The sequence below is a fragment of the Amborella trichopoda genome, chromosome 7 (assembly GCF_054954075.1).
Source record: "Amborella trichopoda isolate Santa Cruz 75 chromosome 7, AtrichopodaSantaCruz75HAP2 v2.0, whole genome shotgun sequence".
Lineage (NCBI taxonomy): Eukaryota > Viridiplantae > Streptophyta > Magnoliopsida > Amborellales > Amborellaceae > Amborella > Amborella trichopoda.
This window is the reverse complement of record NC_142342.1, coordinates 44,212,322-44,230,563: the sequence shown is the minus strand read 5'-3', so window position 1 is coordinate 44,230,563 and position 18,242 is coordinate 44,212,322. Positions and strand designations below refer to the sequence as shown.

The following is an 18,242-nucleotide window of genomic DNA, read 5'->3' as shown; positions in this document are numbered from 1 at the left end:
TTTTATGCATATGTTCATTTTTTTTTTTTTTTTTCCATTTTATTTATTTCTCAAAACACCTAGCAACTCGGATCTCCTAGTTCCAAACTATGCTGAAATTGGAAAAGTATAGAAATATACTATTTATATTATAAAGAAGTTACAATCACTATTCTCTATCAGATTCAGAATTGGGGATTTTAATTTTGGGTTGTTGTGAGTGTATCATTGACTAGACTAAAAATAAGAAAATAATTCTCAAACATTGTGATACGCCCCAAACCATCCAATTTGATTTTTAATGGCTAATAATAATCATGACTTTCTTGTAACAAAGATAAATGGTCTCATAGTATATATTCCCTTTGTGAAACATGTTATTTGGTAATGGTAATGGTCTCATAGTATACATTCCCTTTGTGAAAAATGTTATTTGGTAATGGTATTGACTATGAGAGTAATACTACTGAACATATTCATGTCTTAGAGAAAAAAAGAAGAAGGAGAAGAATGAAGAAGAAGAAGACTGCCATAGAACCAATTCATTGGTTAAGAAGTCCAATCTAATAATTCTTTAGACTAAAAAAAAATTCAAAAAGCAAGGATGGCAGTGCCAACTACAACATAAATGGTTTGGATTATAGATTTTTAAGTCTAAAAAGTATCTTGAGCATAGAGAATTTATATTATGGCTCTAAAATCAATCTCCGACACCGATTATGAAATTTGAAGTTTAAAATATGGTACAGATCTTGTGGATTCATGAATACATACTTTAACGCGAAATGGACATTATGACTGTTTTATAATATATATTATTTTTAATGCTTGAAATCTTAAAATTTTTCACAATCATAATAGTCAAGGCCGAGGTGATAGATTTGAAGGTTTTCCAATACTAGAACTACAATTTATAATGAGTTTCGAAGTCAGGTTTTACTTATTGTTGCAGCCCTATTAAAATATTTTCAAATTTTACAAGGAAAAGGTTACATAAGGGTGAGGCCCTAAACAATCAAATTAAGATGTACCTCAAAAATTCACAAACAGAGATTGTTTAGATGCCCAAAAACCTCGAAGCGATCGTCTCGACCTCAAGATATGTGGACATGAAAAAAAATAGATTTCAAGTCTTAGAAATAGTGCCTCATGTAATGCATTTTCTAGATCGTTAATTTTCAAGATTTTTGAGTATATATAGATAAGTTCTATATATACTATTTTTTAAGCTTTAAATTTTATAATTAGATATGAAAATAAAAATTCAGGCCATCACAATATTTTCTAGTACCGAAACATCTTTATGATACTATTCAAGTGTGCATGTTACTTCGATTGTTGAGAGCCTCAGTCTTATACAGACCATACCCAATTTAGAATTAGGGGCAGCAATGGATCCAGACTTGACCCGGGTAAGATGCAAGTCTAAATATTGGACTTGAACACTATTCGGTCTGGGTCTACCTGGACCCGACCCTAATTGTGTTAATATTTTTAAAAATTTATATATATATAATTTTAATAATATTTAAATAAATATAATTATATAAGCGTAATTATAATATTTAAATAATATATATATATATATATTTAACATCTATTTAAGTAGATATATATTTTTTGAGTCGGGTCGGGATCCGGGTCCCATAATTTTTTTATCCGGAGTGGGACCCGCTGCCCATTTTGAAGATTCAAATTTGCTTTATTCTTAAATTCCGCACAATGCGTCGGAGGAACGCACCCACCCAAAATTGGACCCTCCTGCCGCTGCTCTTTTTACTCTCCCTGAACTCCCAACTCTGAAACTTGGCCTCCCTTCTTTGTTGTTCAAAGGGGAGAGGGAGAGGGAGAGGGAGAGTAGAGAGATAATTGGTGGTTAAAAATGATGGATGGGAACGAAATGAGCTTGGGGTTCGAGAATTTGGTATTTAACAGGAACTGGGCTTTGGGAGGAGGGAGGCTGAGCTGCTCCCTTGTCACTGGCTTTCTGGGGAGCGGCAAGACCACGCTTGTTAACCACATCCTCAATCACAGAGCAGATCTCCGCATCGCAGTCCTCGTCAATGAGTTCGGAGACACCGACATCGACTCCCTCCTCCTCAACCCCTCTCACTCCAATTCAGCTTTCGACCTCTCCACTCTGTCTCTCACCCATGGTTCCTTCCTTCTCCTCTCTCTCTCTCTCTATTCATTCTCTCTTTGTGTTCAATATTCATTGTCTCTCTTCCTTTGCCAGGTTGCCCCTGTTGCCATGTCCATGGGCCTTTCAGAGACGCTCTCCAGAAGATCGTTAACAGCAAGCACAATTTCGATTGCCTGCTCATCGAGGTAGGGAAACACCACTCTTCCTTCTCACTTTCTCATATGCGAGAACCCCCGGCTGATTCTCCAGCAAGCTAGGCACCTATGTCAATTTCCAATTGCATATTTGACTAAAATCTTGAACTGCAGTAGTTGGATGACTCACAGTTTCACAATTTTGAACCACCTTTTCATGTAGTTTTCGACTCAACAGCCACCATTGGCTCATGTATGAATTAGGGTTTAAGGATTCCTAGGACCTGCAAACTTCCTCTGGGTGTTGTATAGGCTTGTGTCGTTGAGTTATGAAGCACTTACCAAGCTGAGCTTTTGTTGTTTCCATAGACATCTGGCTTGGCGAGCCCAGACAAGTTTGTGAAAGAGCTTGAGGAGGTTGGCATTTGCCTTGGTTACACAGTGACCGTGGTGGATGCTGAGGCCCTTCCCAAGATATTGAGCTTGGGCATTGCAAGGCAACAGTTACAACTTGCAGACCTTGTCTTGCTTAACAAGTATGTCCTTTCCCTTTCCTGCTAAGGTTTAAGGCCATGAGTGTAAATAAACATATGACCAAGCCAATTTCTCCTTTTATCTTGCAGATGTACATGTGCAAATTAGTTAGTAATCTGCTATTTTCTTGATGATCATCACATGAAATTAGCTATGAATTGTTTGAGATTGAGGAATACTTGTAGCGACTGAGAATTCGAAGAACCTCCTGTTTGATGCCCCATGGTGTACGGTGATTCTGCTGTTGTAACCTTCCTGGGATGTTTTGGCTTCATATTTGTAGTATTGCAAGTTCGCTTTCTAGAAATTTGGGTTTTTTGTATTTAAGAGTTAATTAGAAGTTTAAGCTCTAATCTTTTTTGAAAGCAATGTGTGTTTCTCTGTTGAACCATTTCAACTTATATTTGCAACTATTTATGTGATATGTTCCAAAACCATTACTTTTTTAATGTTAAAGAAAAATATTTTGGCTGATCAATAGCTGGATGATAATGGTGTTTCAAGAAGATATGCACTTTGTATTTATAGGTTGCGTTTGAGGGCTTAAATGGCTAAGAGTTAATTTCATGGGAAAATTACGAGTCCCCTCAAAAATTGTGCCAACATTCTGTGTGTCCACTTTGCATTATAATTTAGAAAGATCCAATTCATTGTTAAACCCAAAAGGAGTGCACTTTTTCATAAATTCATACTTTGTGCGGCATTTATTTTCTGCAGGGTTTGACTTTGATTCCTGGCATTGTCATACATTGTAAATTACATTAGTTTATTTGAGGACAAACTTCGAGTATAAATTTGCCATCTTTACTTTTTTCCTTATGTGATTAGTTCATCTCTTCCTTTAAATGTTAAATACTGCTTGAGCATTCATGGAGTTAACAGGATGATATCTCACTTCCCTCAATGTCACTCATTCATGAAAGAAAGGCATATTCACCCAAAAAAATGAAAGAAAGGCATAACCTTTATGTGCACGGCTGCATGCACATGAAGGTTGTGTGATTTGAGTGGTATAGTCTTTCTACAAACTCATGTCTCTGGTAACAAGTATGCATTGATTTATTTTTCGAATTTATTTATTTTCTAATCTTTGGTGCTAATTGTTTTTTCCTTGAAAAATTGCTCATTGGAAAATGGTGGTGTGGCCCTTCAATGCTGAAATCTAAGTAGATGTTAGTTTTCCTGTATTAGGTGTGATTTGGCAAACCTTGGTCAAATCTCGAATGCAGAAGACATCATAGAGGAGCAAGCTAGAGGGGTGAAGGTTGTGCGTTCACAGTTTTGTAAGGTTCCTCTTGATCTTGTCATTGATGTGAGCAGGCATGTGCCTCCACCTACAATTTCGGACAAAATAAGTATTCCAGGGGTTCTGTCTCATGAAGCTTTACCAAGAATGACTTTCCAGACACAAACAGATATGATGAGCGGTATTCCTTCTTTCAGTGATGCAAAGGATAAATATTCAGGTGTTTGTAAGCCTTGGAAATCCAAGAATGTGAAGCATGGTGAGTTTTAGACAATTTTTCTTTGTCCTTCTGTTTCATTTTTGAAATAAATGACCACTTCCAAAGGTTACTCGTAAAAATCACATACTTTGCTCAGAATTTAATAAGTCATGCTATACACTTTCAGAATGATTGGTCCCATATTATACTTGATCCTCTCATATAGTGTTCCTCCAAAGTCCAATGTTGGGTCTCTCACGCTAATATCTAATCTCATTCAGGCTTGAATACTATTCCTCCAAAGGGGTGGTGACTTATCCAGGCTTTGAGAGGGTAGGACAGTAGAACATATATGTAGGATGTGCTGGTGGTTCTCCTGGTGGGCCTTCTCTATTTACAATGTGCATTATTGACCTTTGTGCATCATGTTTTGTTAAAGAAAATTTTATGTTCCAGATGCATTTCTGAATGGCATACTTGAAAAATTCAGCCTGCCTTCTGCCAAGGTGGGTGCCCTGCCGTGCCGCACCTAGCTGGCTAGAAAGCCCTGCCTATGCATAGGTGGGCACCGAGCAGCCGCTTAGGCGGTCTAGGTGCATTTGGTCCTAGGCGCCCGACGACCTTACCTTTTGGCCTCAGGAAAGGCATATTTGGTCATTTTTCGCCTTCAATGGGAAAAAAAAGGTTAAGCGGGTATTCTAACCCCTAAAGTTGATAGTCCTTCCTTTTGCAAAAAAAATAAAAACACAAATTTTTAAATTATTATGGGATTGAAATTTTTTAAAAATCATCCCAAACCTTTTTTTTTAAGGGAAATTATTAATAATATTCCTTAAGTTTTAAAAAATTTGAAAGTTACCATTTTTCTTCAAATTCATGCCCATACCCATGTTTTCTCTTTTTCTCTTTATCCCTAATACGTGTGGTAGGCGCGTAAATATTTACTGGGAAATATTTACATATGTAATAGTTTACCTCTGTAAATATTTGTATATGCATTCTTTTTACCATGTTTGGTAGCACATTTAAAAAGCATTGTATAAACAGTTTCATATGTTTGGTAGCGTGCTTGGTTGGTATAAAAATATTTACACAAAACCTTGAATAAATATGTATATTATATATATCATCATCATCATCATTTTAGCCTTTTCCCAATTAATTGGGGTCGACTACATGAATCCTGTTTCTCCATTCTGCTCTATTAAAGGCCATATCCTCAGTGAGGCCATATGTCCTCATATCTTTTTGGACTACTTCCAACCTTATCCTTTTTAGTCCTTCCACTTGAACTAATTTGCACCTCCTAACAAGTGTTGTACTTGGTCGGCGCTACATATGGCTAGCCCACCTAAGTCTACTCTCTCTTATTTTATCGCCTATTAGTGCCACGCCTAAATTCTCTCGAATGTATTCATTTCAAATTCTATCCATTCTTGTTTTGCCACTCATCAATGTCAACATCCTCATCTCCGTTATACTCATTCTATAGGTATATTTATTTTTGTCCGCACAACATTTTGTCCCATAAAGCAAAGACGGTCTGACTGCTGTCCAATAGAACTTGCTCTTCAGCCTCATTGGTATGCAGCGATCACATGAAATTCCAGTTGCATATCTCCACTTCACCCACCCAGCTCTAATTCTGTGTGCGACATCTTCCTCGATCTCTCCATCTTCCTGGATTATCAATCCAAGATATCGAAAGTGCGGTCTTTTGTACTTCCTGACCGTCAATCTTAACTACTTTCTCGTCTCTACTCCTATTATTACTAAACTCGTACGCTATATACTCTGTCTTAGTCTGACTAATTTTAAAACTTTTGGATTTTAGAGCATTCTTCCAAAGTTCTAACTTTATCTTGACGGCGTTTGGGGTCTCATTAATCAAAATTATGTCATCTGCGAACAACATGCACTACGGTACCTCATACTGTAGGTGCTTAGTTAAGTCGTCCATGACTAAGATAAGCTCAATGCTGACCCTTTATGTAGACTTATTGTCACTAAAAACTCATTTCTCAGCACTAGTTGTTCATACACTAGTTAGTGCTCCATCGTACATTTCTCACCAAGTCAATGTAGTTTCTATAGAAACGCCTTTCTTTTCCAACACCCGCCAAATTAAATATCGAGGTATTCTATCATAAGCTTTATCTAAATCAATGAGGACCATGTGGAGGTCTGTTCCTGTCGCCCTATACTTCTCAATTAGTTGCCTAAGTAGGAACATAGCCTCAATTGTTGATCTTCCAGACATAAAACCAAATTGGTTTTCAGATACACTCGTTTCATTCCTTAGTTGTTGCTCAATGACTCTCTTCCATAGCTTCGTATTATGGCTCATAAGCTTGATCCGTTGATAGTTTGCACAGTTTTGTATGTTTCATTTGTTCTTGTAAATAGGTACCATAATACTTGTTCTCCATTCGTCTGGCATTTTATTTGTTCTCAACACCTTGTTGTACAATTTCGTTGGCGAGTCAATGTCAATTTCTCCCATGCACTTCCAAACCTCTATCAGGATACCATCTGGTCCTAAAGCCTTTCCTTTCTTCATCCTTTTCAAAGTTTCTTTCACTTACGACATCCTAATCCTACGAATGTATCTATGACCTCCGTCGTCACTTGTACCAACAGTCCCTTTTATCGCTATGTTCCCATTGTGTTTGTCATTTAATAGTTTTTGCAAATAGACTCTCCACCTTTTGTTGACCTCGTTATCCTTCACCAAGACCTTTTGATTGTCACTCTTAATGCATTTAATATGGTTTAGTTCCCTACTACTTTTTCTGTCTTTTTTTTGCTAATTAGAAGATATCTTTTTCACCTTCTCTTGTTCTTAGTTTATTGTATAGATTATCATATGTCTTAAGTTTAGCTTTATTTACTATTTGTTTAACATTTTTCTTAGCAATTTAATATTCTTTTAAGTTTTGATTTTTTCTATTACACTGTCAAATTTTATAACATGATCGTTTTGCGCTAATGGCCTTTTGAACCTCACTTTTCACCAACAAGTTTCCTTATCGATGTTTCTTTCTCCTCTAGATTCTCCTAAAACTTCTTTTACCACTTTCTTGATACATTCAACCATCTCATTCCATATTACATTGACATCATGTTCAAAGTTTCATTTTCCTTCTTCAACTAATTTATCCCTAAATAAATCTATTTTCTCATTTTTAAATTTCACCACCTAGTTTTTGGACGCCCATTACTTTCACCCCTTCTTTTCCATGTCTTTATGCAGACATCTATGACCATGAGCCTTTGTTGGGTAGCCAAACTCTCTCATGGGATAACCTTGCAGTCCTTACATGATAGTCGATCTACCTTCTTAACTAGGAAGAGGTCTATCTGGCTTTTATATGTTCCACTTTTATAGGTTATTAATGTTCATCTCGCTTTTTAAAGTAAGTATTTGTTAGGCCATAGCAAAATCTAGAATAGTCTCACCCATCTCATTTCTTTCCCCAAACCCATATCCCCATGTGCCCCTTCATATCCTCTACTATCCTTCCCTACATGACCATTTAGGTCCCCATTTAAAGAGGTCATTTCTCCATTTGGTATGTCTTGAACTATTCCATTTATGTCCTCCCAAAATTGTCTCTTAATTTTATCATCTAATTCTACTTGTGGTGCATAAGCACTAATTACGTTAATTATCTATTCTTCTAATACAAGTTTAATTAATAAGAGCCTATCACCTATTTTTTTGACATTAACTACTTTATCTTTTAAATCTTTATCTACTATTATGCCATTTCTATTATTATCCTTTTTTGTATACCATAGTTTATACATATCTATTTCTTTAGCTTTTTCTCCTTTCCATTTAGTTTCCTGTAGACAAGCTATGTTTACTCTCTTTTGCCTCATTGTATCCACAAATTCTATACTCTTACCTATAAGCGTTCTTACATTCCTTGTGGCTAAATGAATCCTATTCTCTTGGACTAGCTTCTTTACCCGTGCTTGTCTAGGATGTCGCGGGAACCCTTGCCTATTTTTCATCGCAACCGGGCGGCGTTGCAGCGCGTCGCTTCTGGGGAATGCCCTAGCTGTAGCTTTGCTCATTTCTCACTGTACCCGGGTTTTGGTACAACACGTCGCTTCTGGGGAACGCCCTAGCATAAGCAAATACTATAAGTTTATCAAGATTCATGATGGGTTTTGGCAAAATTTTACGTTGGTTGCTTACCTAACTCAACTATGCCTCTTTAACCGGGTTTGAGATGGGTTAAGGGACCATTGTATATTATATATATAATATATAATATTTATATTATATTATAAATAAAAATAATTCTTATTATGTATTATTTTATAAATATTAGTATATATTATTATTATATATTTAATAAATATATTATATAAATTAAATATATATAATATTATAATATAATATAAATGTTATATATTATATATAATTATTATATTAAATATATAATATAATATAACATAACATACATATGATATATAATATAATTTACATATATCATATAATATATAATATAATGTACTTATATAATATGTATGCATTTATATATTTATATAATATGTATTTATAATATTATATATTCTAGATTTTTCTATGACCTACGACATAGGAATAGCAAACACTTACTTTAAAAAGCGAGATGAACATTTAATAACCTGTAACAGTGGAATACAGAAAAGCCAGATGGACCTCTTCCTAGTTAAGAAAGTAGATCGACCATCATGTAAAGACTACATAGTTATCCCAGGAGAGAGTTTGACTACCCAACATAGGCTTGTGGTCATAAACGTTTGCATAAAGACATGGAAGAGAAAGGGGTGAAAGTAATGGGCGATCAAGAACTAGGTGGTGGAATTTAAAAAAATGAGAAAATAGACTTATATAGGGATAAATTAGTTAAAGAAGGAAAATGGAACTCTAAGCGTAATGTCAATGTAATTTGGAATGAGATGGTTGAATGTATGAAGAAAGTGGCAAAAAAGGTTTTAGGAGAATCTAGAGGGAAAAGAAACTTGGTGGTGGAATGATGAGGTTTAGAAGGCCATTAGCAAAAAACGTTCATATTATAAAACTTGGCAGTGTATTAAAAACGATCAAAACTTACAAGAATATAAAATGCTACGAAAAATGCTAAACAAATAGTAAGTAAAGCTAAACTTAAGGCATATGATAATCTATACAATAAACTAAGAACAAGATAAGGCGAAAAAGATATCTTCAATTAGCAAAATAAGACAGAAAAAGTATAAGGGATCTAAACCATATTAAATGTATTAAGAGTGAGGATCAAAGGGTCTTGGTGAACGATGATGAGGTCAACGAAAGGTGGAGAGTCTATTTGCAAAATTATTAACTGACAAACAAAATGGCAACATAATAGTAGAAGGGACTGTTGATACAAGTGATGGCGAGGTCATAGATACATTAGTAGGATTAGGATGTCAGAAGTGAAAGAAGCTTTGAAAAGGATGAAGATAGGAAAGGCTTTAGGATCAGATGGTATCCCGATAGAGGTTTGAAAGTACATTGGGGAAATTGACATTGACTGAGAGACAAAGATGTTCTACAAGGTGTTGAGAACAATGAAAATAGCAGAAAAATGGAGGAAAAGTATTGTGGTACCTATTTACAAGAACAAATGAGACATATAAAATTGTGCAAACTATCGAGCGATCAAGCTTATGAGCCATACTATGAAGCTCTGGGAGAGAGTCATTGAACAACAACTAAGGAATCAAATGAGTGTATCTGAAAAACAATTTGGTTTTCTGTCAGGAAGGTCAACAACTGAGGTTATTTTCCTACTTAGGCAGCTGATTGTGAAGTTTAGGGCGAAGGGAAAAGACCTCCACATGGTTTTTTTTATCTAGAGAAAGCTTATGATAGAGTACCTCGAGATTTTATTTGGTGGGTGTTGGAAAAGAAAGGCGTCTCTAGACACTACATTGACTTGGTGAGAGATATGTACGATTGAGTGCTAACTAGTGTACGAACAACCAGTGGAGAGATGAGTGAATTTTCAATAACAATAGGTCTACATCAAGGGTCAGCATTGAACCTGTACCTCTTTGTCTTAGTCATGGACAATTTAACTAGACACCTATAGGATAAGGTACCCTGATGCATGTTGCTTGCAGATGACATAGTTTTGATTAATGAGACCCGAAACAGCGTCAACACAAAGTTAGAACTTTGGAGGGATTCTTTAGAATCCAAAGGTATTAAGATTAGTCGGATTAATACAGAGTATATGGAGTGCAAATTTAGTAATAATGGGAGTAGAGATGAGGAAGTAGTTAAGATTGATGGTCAGGAAAAATACGAAAAAGACCACACTTTCGATATCTTGGGTCGATAATCCAGGAAAATGGAGAGATCGAGGAAGATGTTGCACATAGAATTAGAGCTGGATGGGCTAAATGGAGATGTGCAATTGGAATTTTGTATGATCGCCGCATACCAATGAGGTTGAAGGGCAAATTTTATACGACGACGGTGAGACCAACTTTGCTCTATGGGGCGGAATGTTGAGCGGACAAAAAATAATATACTAATAGAATGAGTGTAGCGGAGATGAGGATGTTGAGATGGATGAGTGGCAAGACAAGAAGGGATAGAATTCGCAATAAATCTATTCGAGAGAACTTAGATGTAGCTCCAATAGGCGGCTATAAAATGAGAGAGAGTCGACTTAGGTGGGTTGGCCATGTGTGGCGCTGACCAAGTACAATATCTGTTAGGAGGTGCAAATTAGTTCAAGTGGAAGGACTGAAAAGGGCAAAGGTGAGGCCCAAAAGGACATGATTGGAAGTAGTCCGAAAAGATATGGCGACTTATGACCTCACGGAGGATATGACCTTTAATAGAGCAGAATGGAGGATTATGATTCATGTAGCCAACCCCAATTAATGGGAAAGATGATTTGTAATATTATATATATTATCTAATGTTATATAATATAAAATAAAATATTATTTATATAAAATATTATATATTAATTAATATTGAAATATAATTATATATTAATTATTATTGAAATATAATTATGTATTAAATATATAATTTATATATAAAAAATTGTAATAATATATTATATAGTAAATAGTAAATAGTGGAAAACAAATGTACGGGGAATGTTTCCTCACCTCAATAGATGTGGTTTTATTGTACCATGAATTAGACCAATTCATGGTAAAAGCTTTTATTTGCATATGCATTTGCACGAACCAAACGTATGAAACATGATTTACATATGTAAATATTTCTTGGGGAATATTTAAGCGTGAACCAAACATATATGTTTTCTGGAAAAATATTTACTATTGTCAATTGCGCTTCATACATTTGTTTGATGCAACATTAGATACTATATGCTAGTATAATATAATATTACAATATAATACATAATATTTATATTTTTAGTATAACAATATAATATATAATATTACTAAAATATAATATTATACTACATAAGTTCATATATTACATTATATTATATTATATTATTAATATATATTTGTATTATATTATAATAATTATGTAATATAATATATCTATATAGTATATATTATTATACATGAAAAAATAAATATAAAATGCATTTTATTGTGTTATATATATTATATGTTTAAATGTCGACCCCAATTAATTGGGAAAAAGCTATGATGATGATGATATTATCTGTTTATATCATCATCATTATAGCCTTTTCCCAATTAATTGGGGTCGGCTTTGTATTATATTACACATATATTTATGTAATATAATACATTTATATAATATATTAGTAATAGTACTACAACTACTTATTAGTAATAGTACTTAGTAATACCATTAGTGAGTACTAGTAATAGTATTACTACTTGAAGTATTACTATTAGTAGTACTACTACTACCAGTATTACTAGTATTATTAGTACAAATAATATAAATAGTACTAGTATTATTATTAGTACTAGTAGTATACAACAAGTAGTATAAGTACTACTACTTAGTAGTACTAAGTAATACTAGTAGTAGTACATTAATAAAACAAATATAATCATCATCCTACCTTTATCCGAACTATTTGGGGTCAGCTACACAAATCATGTTCCGCCATTCTGCTCTATGAAAGGCCATACCCTCAGTCATACTATAAGTCACTATATCTCTAATATATTAGAAGTAATGAACAAATTAAAATATGTATTATCATATAAATCAAATATGTATTTTTCTATGCATTATAATATTTTTTATGAATTTTTAGTGTTTTTAAATCTATTGACTACATTAAAGGCGATGCACCCGCATTGAGCTGCATCACCAAATTGGATCCTGACATCTATGGGTCTACTTTATTTTATATTAATAAAACAATATAAAATACATTATGTTATATATTGTATTATGTTTTATATAGTATACTTTTATATTTATATTACTAATACATATTCGTATTTATATATATTATATATAATATAAGTGTATATTTATGTAATAGATATTTACAAGACAATATTTATTATATGATATTTTAATAATATTTAAATAGTATTTAAATAAATATAACTAAATATTTCTATTTATAATGTTTAAAATTTTAAATATTCCATGTATAGATTTAATATATTTTCAAAATATATTTAAATACCAAACATATGTAACTCATTACATAGTACTTTTTAAATGTGTTAACAAACATGGTGAAATGAAAGTTTGCAAAATATTTTCCTACAAAGTGTTTGCATATGTAAATATTTTTCCTGTGTAAATATTTATCCACGAACCAAATGTGCCCTGAAATGACGTTCACGGACCTAATAGGTTCGTAAAGGCCTCAAGCCTCGGGCTTTACGGACCTAAACACTTGCTTAGGGCCTTTACGGCCCTATTAGGTCTGTGAAGGCCCCAAGCCTGGGGGTGCACTTGCTTGGGGCCTTTACGGCCTTGTTAGGTCTATACAGACCTTTATAGGTCCGTAAAGGTCCCAAATTCTTTTTCTTGCACGAAGGTCAGAGTGAGATTGAAGTCACTAAAACAATTGTAGTTGAGGCTGAACCAGCAAACGAGAAGTGTTGAGAGAAAAGAATATGCATTTTATGAAGGACGATTGATAGTAAATAAATAAAGAAGTCAGGTCGACGTTGACTATTGGGACTAGCAAATACTTTCAAGGAACTCTAGTTATATTTTTTCAGAGATATTTTGTAATTTGAATAGAGACTTGCATTGTAATTTGGGGCCTTTACAGACCTTTTTAGGTCTGTAAAGTTCCTTATGGACCTAATAGGGCCACAAAGGCGCCAAGAAAGTGTGCCTCGAGACTTGGGACCTTTACGGGCTTAATAGGTTGCCTGAGTAAGTGCTTAGGTCCATAAAGCCCCAACACTTGGGGCCTTTATGGCTTTTATGGACCTAATAGGTTCGTAAAGGCTTTATGGACGTATTAGGTCTAGGTCCATAAAGCCCCAACACTTGGCGCCTTTATGGCTTTTATGGACCTAATAGGTTCGTAAAGGCTTTATGGACCTATTAGGTCCGTGAATATTATTTTGGGGATAAAATAAAAATGGAGAGAAAATTGGTATGGGCATAAATTTGAAGAGAGAAGAGAAAAGGTAATTTTGAATTCCTGAAAATTTGAGGGATATTATCAATAATTTCCCTTTTCTTATTTGGATTGATTGTGAACTATAGAGAGGTTCTAATATGATTTTTGGATGATTTAGAGTTTAATGTGATTTTGAGTATATTATGATATGTTATATGTATTTTATTCTTTGTGGTTGTTAGTTAACTTAGTTGTCTTACATTATTGAGAAGAATGTTGATTTATCACGTGTCATTGTGAAATATGATTCAATGATTTCCTTGTATTTTCCAGCATTTGTGTGCATATATTTGCACATATACTTGCTTAGAATAGATGTAAATGCATAAATATGAAATGATACATGCATACATGTATGTGTGTGTGTGTGCCTTCGCGTTGGAAGCGCACCTGGGCACCATCCATCGTTTTTTATGACCTTGCTGAATGGTGAAATATCCATGCAGGTGGAATTATATCAAATTTGCCTCCATTTACATTTGTCATGATTCATGACTTTTTCATTGTAATCCTTTTAGTATTTTTTTTTATAATGTTAACCTTGTTTTACTATATAAGATGAAGTATACAGCAGAAGGAGGGAGGAGAGGACCGAGAATACCCACGAGACAGGTGTCTCAGTCAAAATATTAAGCCAAAACCCTATACAATTATCCTTTTGAAGCGGCTGTAACGAAAAAATAGAGAACTCAAAAAATTGGGCTTATAAGCACGCCCTGTTACAAAAATCTACAACCAAAAGATCTAGTGTCCTTGAAGATCTCGATGGTCCAGTGCAAAAAACGAGGTGGACCATTCATTGTCTTCCAAGTGTGGTCTTCGTCGCGCAACATCTTTAGCGAGAAGGTTGGCGAACTCGTTTGACGTCCGCCAAGTATGCCTCCAACAGACGTTGGTATCCCTGCATAAGTGATAAATTTCATCAAATATTCTAGAAAGGTACCAAGGAAGGGTAGTGATGTGTGCTCCCAAGAAAGAATGTTTTTTGCGTCTCCTTCCACCACTAAGGATTGGCTCCAAGATGGATTAAAAAATTTTAGGCCCATTAGGAGTGCCAAGGCTTCGGCAAATTGTGAGTCTCCATGTCCGACATATTCTGAGTATGTCCTGAGACATTTCGATTGTGGTCACGGAAAACTCCCCCTACTCCTGTGGGGCCCGGGTTTCCCAAGGAACAGCCATCAAAGTTTTAGTATTCAAACACCAAATTGTAGTGATTTCCTTTTTTCCAGAAAATATTTTAACAAAGTCTGCAGAGCGTCCAACTTTAAAATTTCATCTGTTTTATAATTTTTGGTTTTCCAACATAAACTACACATTGCATGGTTCTGATTTTGTTTGAAACCACGATAAAAACTCTGTTAGAAGCAGTGCATTCTGATATCTCAAATTTCAAGTGCTCATGATGTAATGAGTGATGTAGTCACTGATTTCATGCATGATGTCTTTTTAGCATTTTTGTTTATGGCTTATGCCAATTGACACCGACCCGAAATAGATCAGATAAGGCTCTGATGATGATGAAGATGCCTATGCCAATTGGCCTTTTTATTGTGATTTAGTGTATTGGAAGAATGTTTTGGTACACTTATTAGTAACAAATTTCTCATTTTTTATTAGGGTTGGAACAAGAGGATAAATCTTTCTCATCATTGACGTTTGAAAGTGATCTTCCCTTATCTCTGGCATCATTCCAGTCCATGGTCTTGAGGATGATGTTTGGTATGCCAGGACTGCTACGAGCTAAGGGTGTGCTATGGTTTGAGGAAGACAGGTAAATAATTTCTAAATCGCATATTAATCAGTCTCTAACATCTCTTTCCCTGCTTCCACAATCAGATATAAAGAAGTTATGTTTGTATTTTACAGAAGAAATCGATATGTTTTCCATTGGAGTGGGATCAAGAGAGTTGAATCTGTTTGTAGTGGGCCTTGGGAATCACCTCCAAAATGTTGCCTTGTACTTATTGGCACTGATAGAGTTGAACTGGAAGCTATTTATTCCCAGTTGTTAAAGACAAGTGATTCTGGGAAGGACAAAAGTGCTCCAAATGAAGATTCTGCGCTAGAACATGCTGAACGTTTCTGCAAGAAAGTTGAAATGGATGGCAGATTTAAGGTATTTCAATTTCAAGTGAGAAATTTATGTTATGTAAACTTTGGGACTGCTGTCTCCAACATTCAGGAAAGGGAAGATGTATCTTAATTTTTAGCGAGAGACTGGTACTTTTGTACCGTACTGGGTTAACTTCCTCCTGATTACCTGACAAGAAAAAATCAATCTATCCAGTTTATTCTTAAGAAAGGCAAGAGGTATATTGTGGTCGTGCAGGTGAATATATAATATCTTCTAAAAAGTTGCATATGATTTTTCAGGTGCTTCAACCAGAGACCGGACCAGTCATAGTCTTTGGCCTTAAGGCTTCACCTCTGCGTGGAGTACATGAAGTATGTTATCAACTTTCATTCTTAACTTTTTTGTGGAAGGCATTTGTTTTGGTTGCCTTTTTCCTTTCTTTTTTTAACTGGGCGAGCCTGATATCATTTACAAGCGAATATAATGTACACAATTCTTTTTTATTCTTTGATCGGTTATGAAGTACAGAAACCTGCAACCCTAATCTTAGGAGCCAATACATGACAAGCTTTTCACTGAGCTCTTTTGCTTCCAAATAGGGTCGTAACCCTGGTTTACTGATTTTATACAACTACAGCTGCATCTTGGAGTTCGTTATGTGATTGTGGTTTCCTGATAACAGCCAGAATTAAATGGAGCATTGATGCGGCTTATTAATGGTAAAGCAAATATCTTTCTAACTTCTGCCGCTTCTAATCAGGGTAAGACTTGAATTGGTATGGATATATATTCAGTTATTTACTTTTTGCTCTTGTGGCAATGTTAAAAAGTAATAGTGAAGAAATTTGAAAACTGGTATGTGAATTCTTGTAGAGTACAATCTGCAACTCTTATTTCATAAAGATTCCAATCCAGATGATGCATGGAATGAGATCAGGGCAGCTGCTACAGTAGTTATTGCAAAAGTTTGCAAGAACTTTTGTCCATGCAGGTACTTTAAATTCAAGTCCTTGCTCATGACTATAAATTTCTTGGGTCGTCAGTTGTCCTTGTCAAATTATCAATAGATTTGTTCATTTGCAGTCAATGAAATGAATTTATTAACTTGCTTTAGTCACACCTTCTTAATGATTGGATTTTTAGGTTTCTTCACCTTTAATCCATATATGATATTGGGAATTAATCTGACTGGATTTATTCTTTTTTAATTTGCCACTTATCCACAGTTATGGCTATTTTCTCACAGTTTAAATTTGACATTTATTTCCTTTTTGATAATATTGTATGGTTGATAATTACTGATTATGGATTGGAAAATTGGCGAGAATCAAGTGCCATTGCATATTTCAGATGCTTTTAGATGCACAGAGTTCATAGGGAAGCTAATTTTATAGTGGATATTTGACAAATTATGATGCTCAAGTTTTAGGTGGTAATGAGCTTCCGACCTCTTTTCCCCGATCAGGACCATCCGCTTAAGTTGTTGTATCTTTATGAATGGATTATCACTAAAAGGAAAAAGAAACAGTAAATCTAAGCATGACTACACCTGTTTTGCGAAGTTCAATCCTGACATGCAGTAAATGGTGCCTGTTGTTTTTGACATGCATGTGCTAGTGCGCTTATGCTCTTTGCTAGCATGGATATCTTCACACTGTTTTTGAATGCTTACGCGGTATGAAATGAAGAGTTCTTCCAATGTTATTGAAATGTCTATGACTGCAGGTCGGATCTGTCTGCGCATGTCCACTAATGTTGGATAGTAACGACAAATGGAGTTTATTTTCGAACCCAATCTGCCTAGAAAGGGTAGACAAACCCATGGGAAAATATCAAGCACATGAAGGATACCCATAAGCATAATTGACAATTCTGATTCCTCATAAATCTGTGGTGAGAGAAGGTGTAGAGGAAGAAGTTCATGTCCAGAGCTCAACTGGAAGGCACTTGTTCCAACCTTGAGATTCAGAAATCGGAACCCATATATTACCTATCTACCTATCGAGAAAATGTCGAATACGAGCTTTGGAAGAACCTGCAAGTGGCACCTAGCTTTTCTATTGCAATGGTGAATGCTTTCCCTCGATAATGTACGCCAGTGGAGGTTACTTTCTTCTTTGTGGGAGTTGATTTGGAAACAAGTGCCCTTTCATTACATTCAAGCTGATCACTCAAATAGGTGAACTTTAGGGGGCCTTGGCAGCTTATCAGTATGAACTCATTTCAATTAGTGGCAGGTGCCATCGCATTTGATGCACATTGTATGATGTCTATAACATATTTCTTTTTTGACAAATGTTTTATAACATATTTCTTTCTTCTATTTCA

General features: G+C 34.9%; 1 protein-coding gene across 4 annotated transcripts; it reads left to right on the top strand.

The window, feature by feature from the left end:
• The first annotated feature begins 1,814 nt into the window (after positions 1 to 1,814).
• LOC18423118 (uncharacterized) lies at positions 1,815 to 18,242 on the top strand. Of its 4 annotated transcripts, none has more exons than XR_016059072.1 (10): positions 1,815 to 2,135; positions 2,216 to 2,307; positions 2,626 to 2,792; positions 3,982 to 4,295; positions 15,458 to 15,611; positions 15,707 to 15,956; positions 16,214 to 16,285; positions 16,552 to 16,675; positions 16,788 to 16,905; positions 17,640 to 18,242. XR_016059072.1 is itself a non-coding variant. In XM_006827750.4 (10 exons), the coding sequence occupies exons 1-10, from the start codon at positions 1,862 to 1,864 to the stop codon at positions 17,665 to 17,667; spliced, it is 1,548 nt and encodes a 515-aa protein (XP_006827813.2). In that variant the 5' UTR covers positions 1,815 to 1,861; the 3' UTR covers positions 17,668 to 18,242. The 4 variants fall into 4 exon arrangements, 2 of the variants coding, with proteins under 2 accessions (XP_006827813.2, XP_088727746.1); XR_016059073.1 differs by having other exon boundaries at positions 15,707 to 15,989; positions 16,170 to 16,285; positions 16,597 to 16,675; XM_006827750.4 differs by having other exon boundaries at positions 16,597 to 16,675.

Bases quoted from the DNA above. Each gene is read 5' to 3' on its own strand.
- LOC18423118 (XM_006827750.4), top strand. From the start codon at position 1,862: ATGATGGATGGGAACGAAATGAGCTTGGGGTTCGAGAATTTGGTATTT. The intron at 2,136-2,215 runs GTTCCTTCCTTC...TTCCTTTGCCAG, and splicing joins CACTCTGTCTCTCACCCATG to GTTGCCCCTGTTGCCATGTC. The intron at 16,906-17,639 runs GTACTTTAAATT...CTATGACTGCAG, and splicing joins AAGAACTTTTGTCCATGCAG to GTCGGATCTGTCTGCGCATG.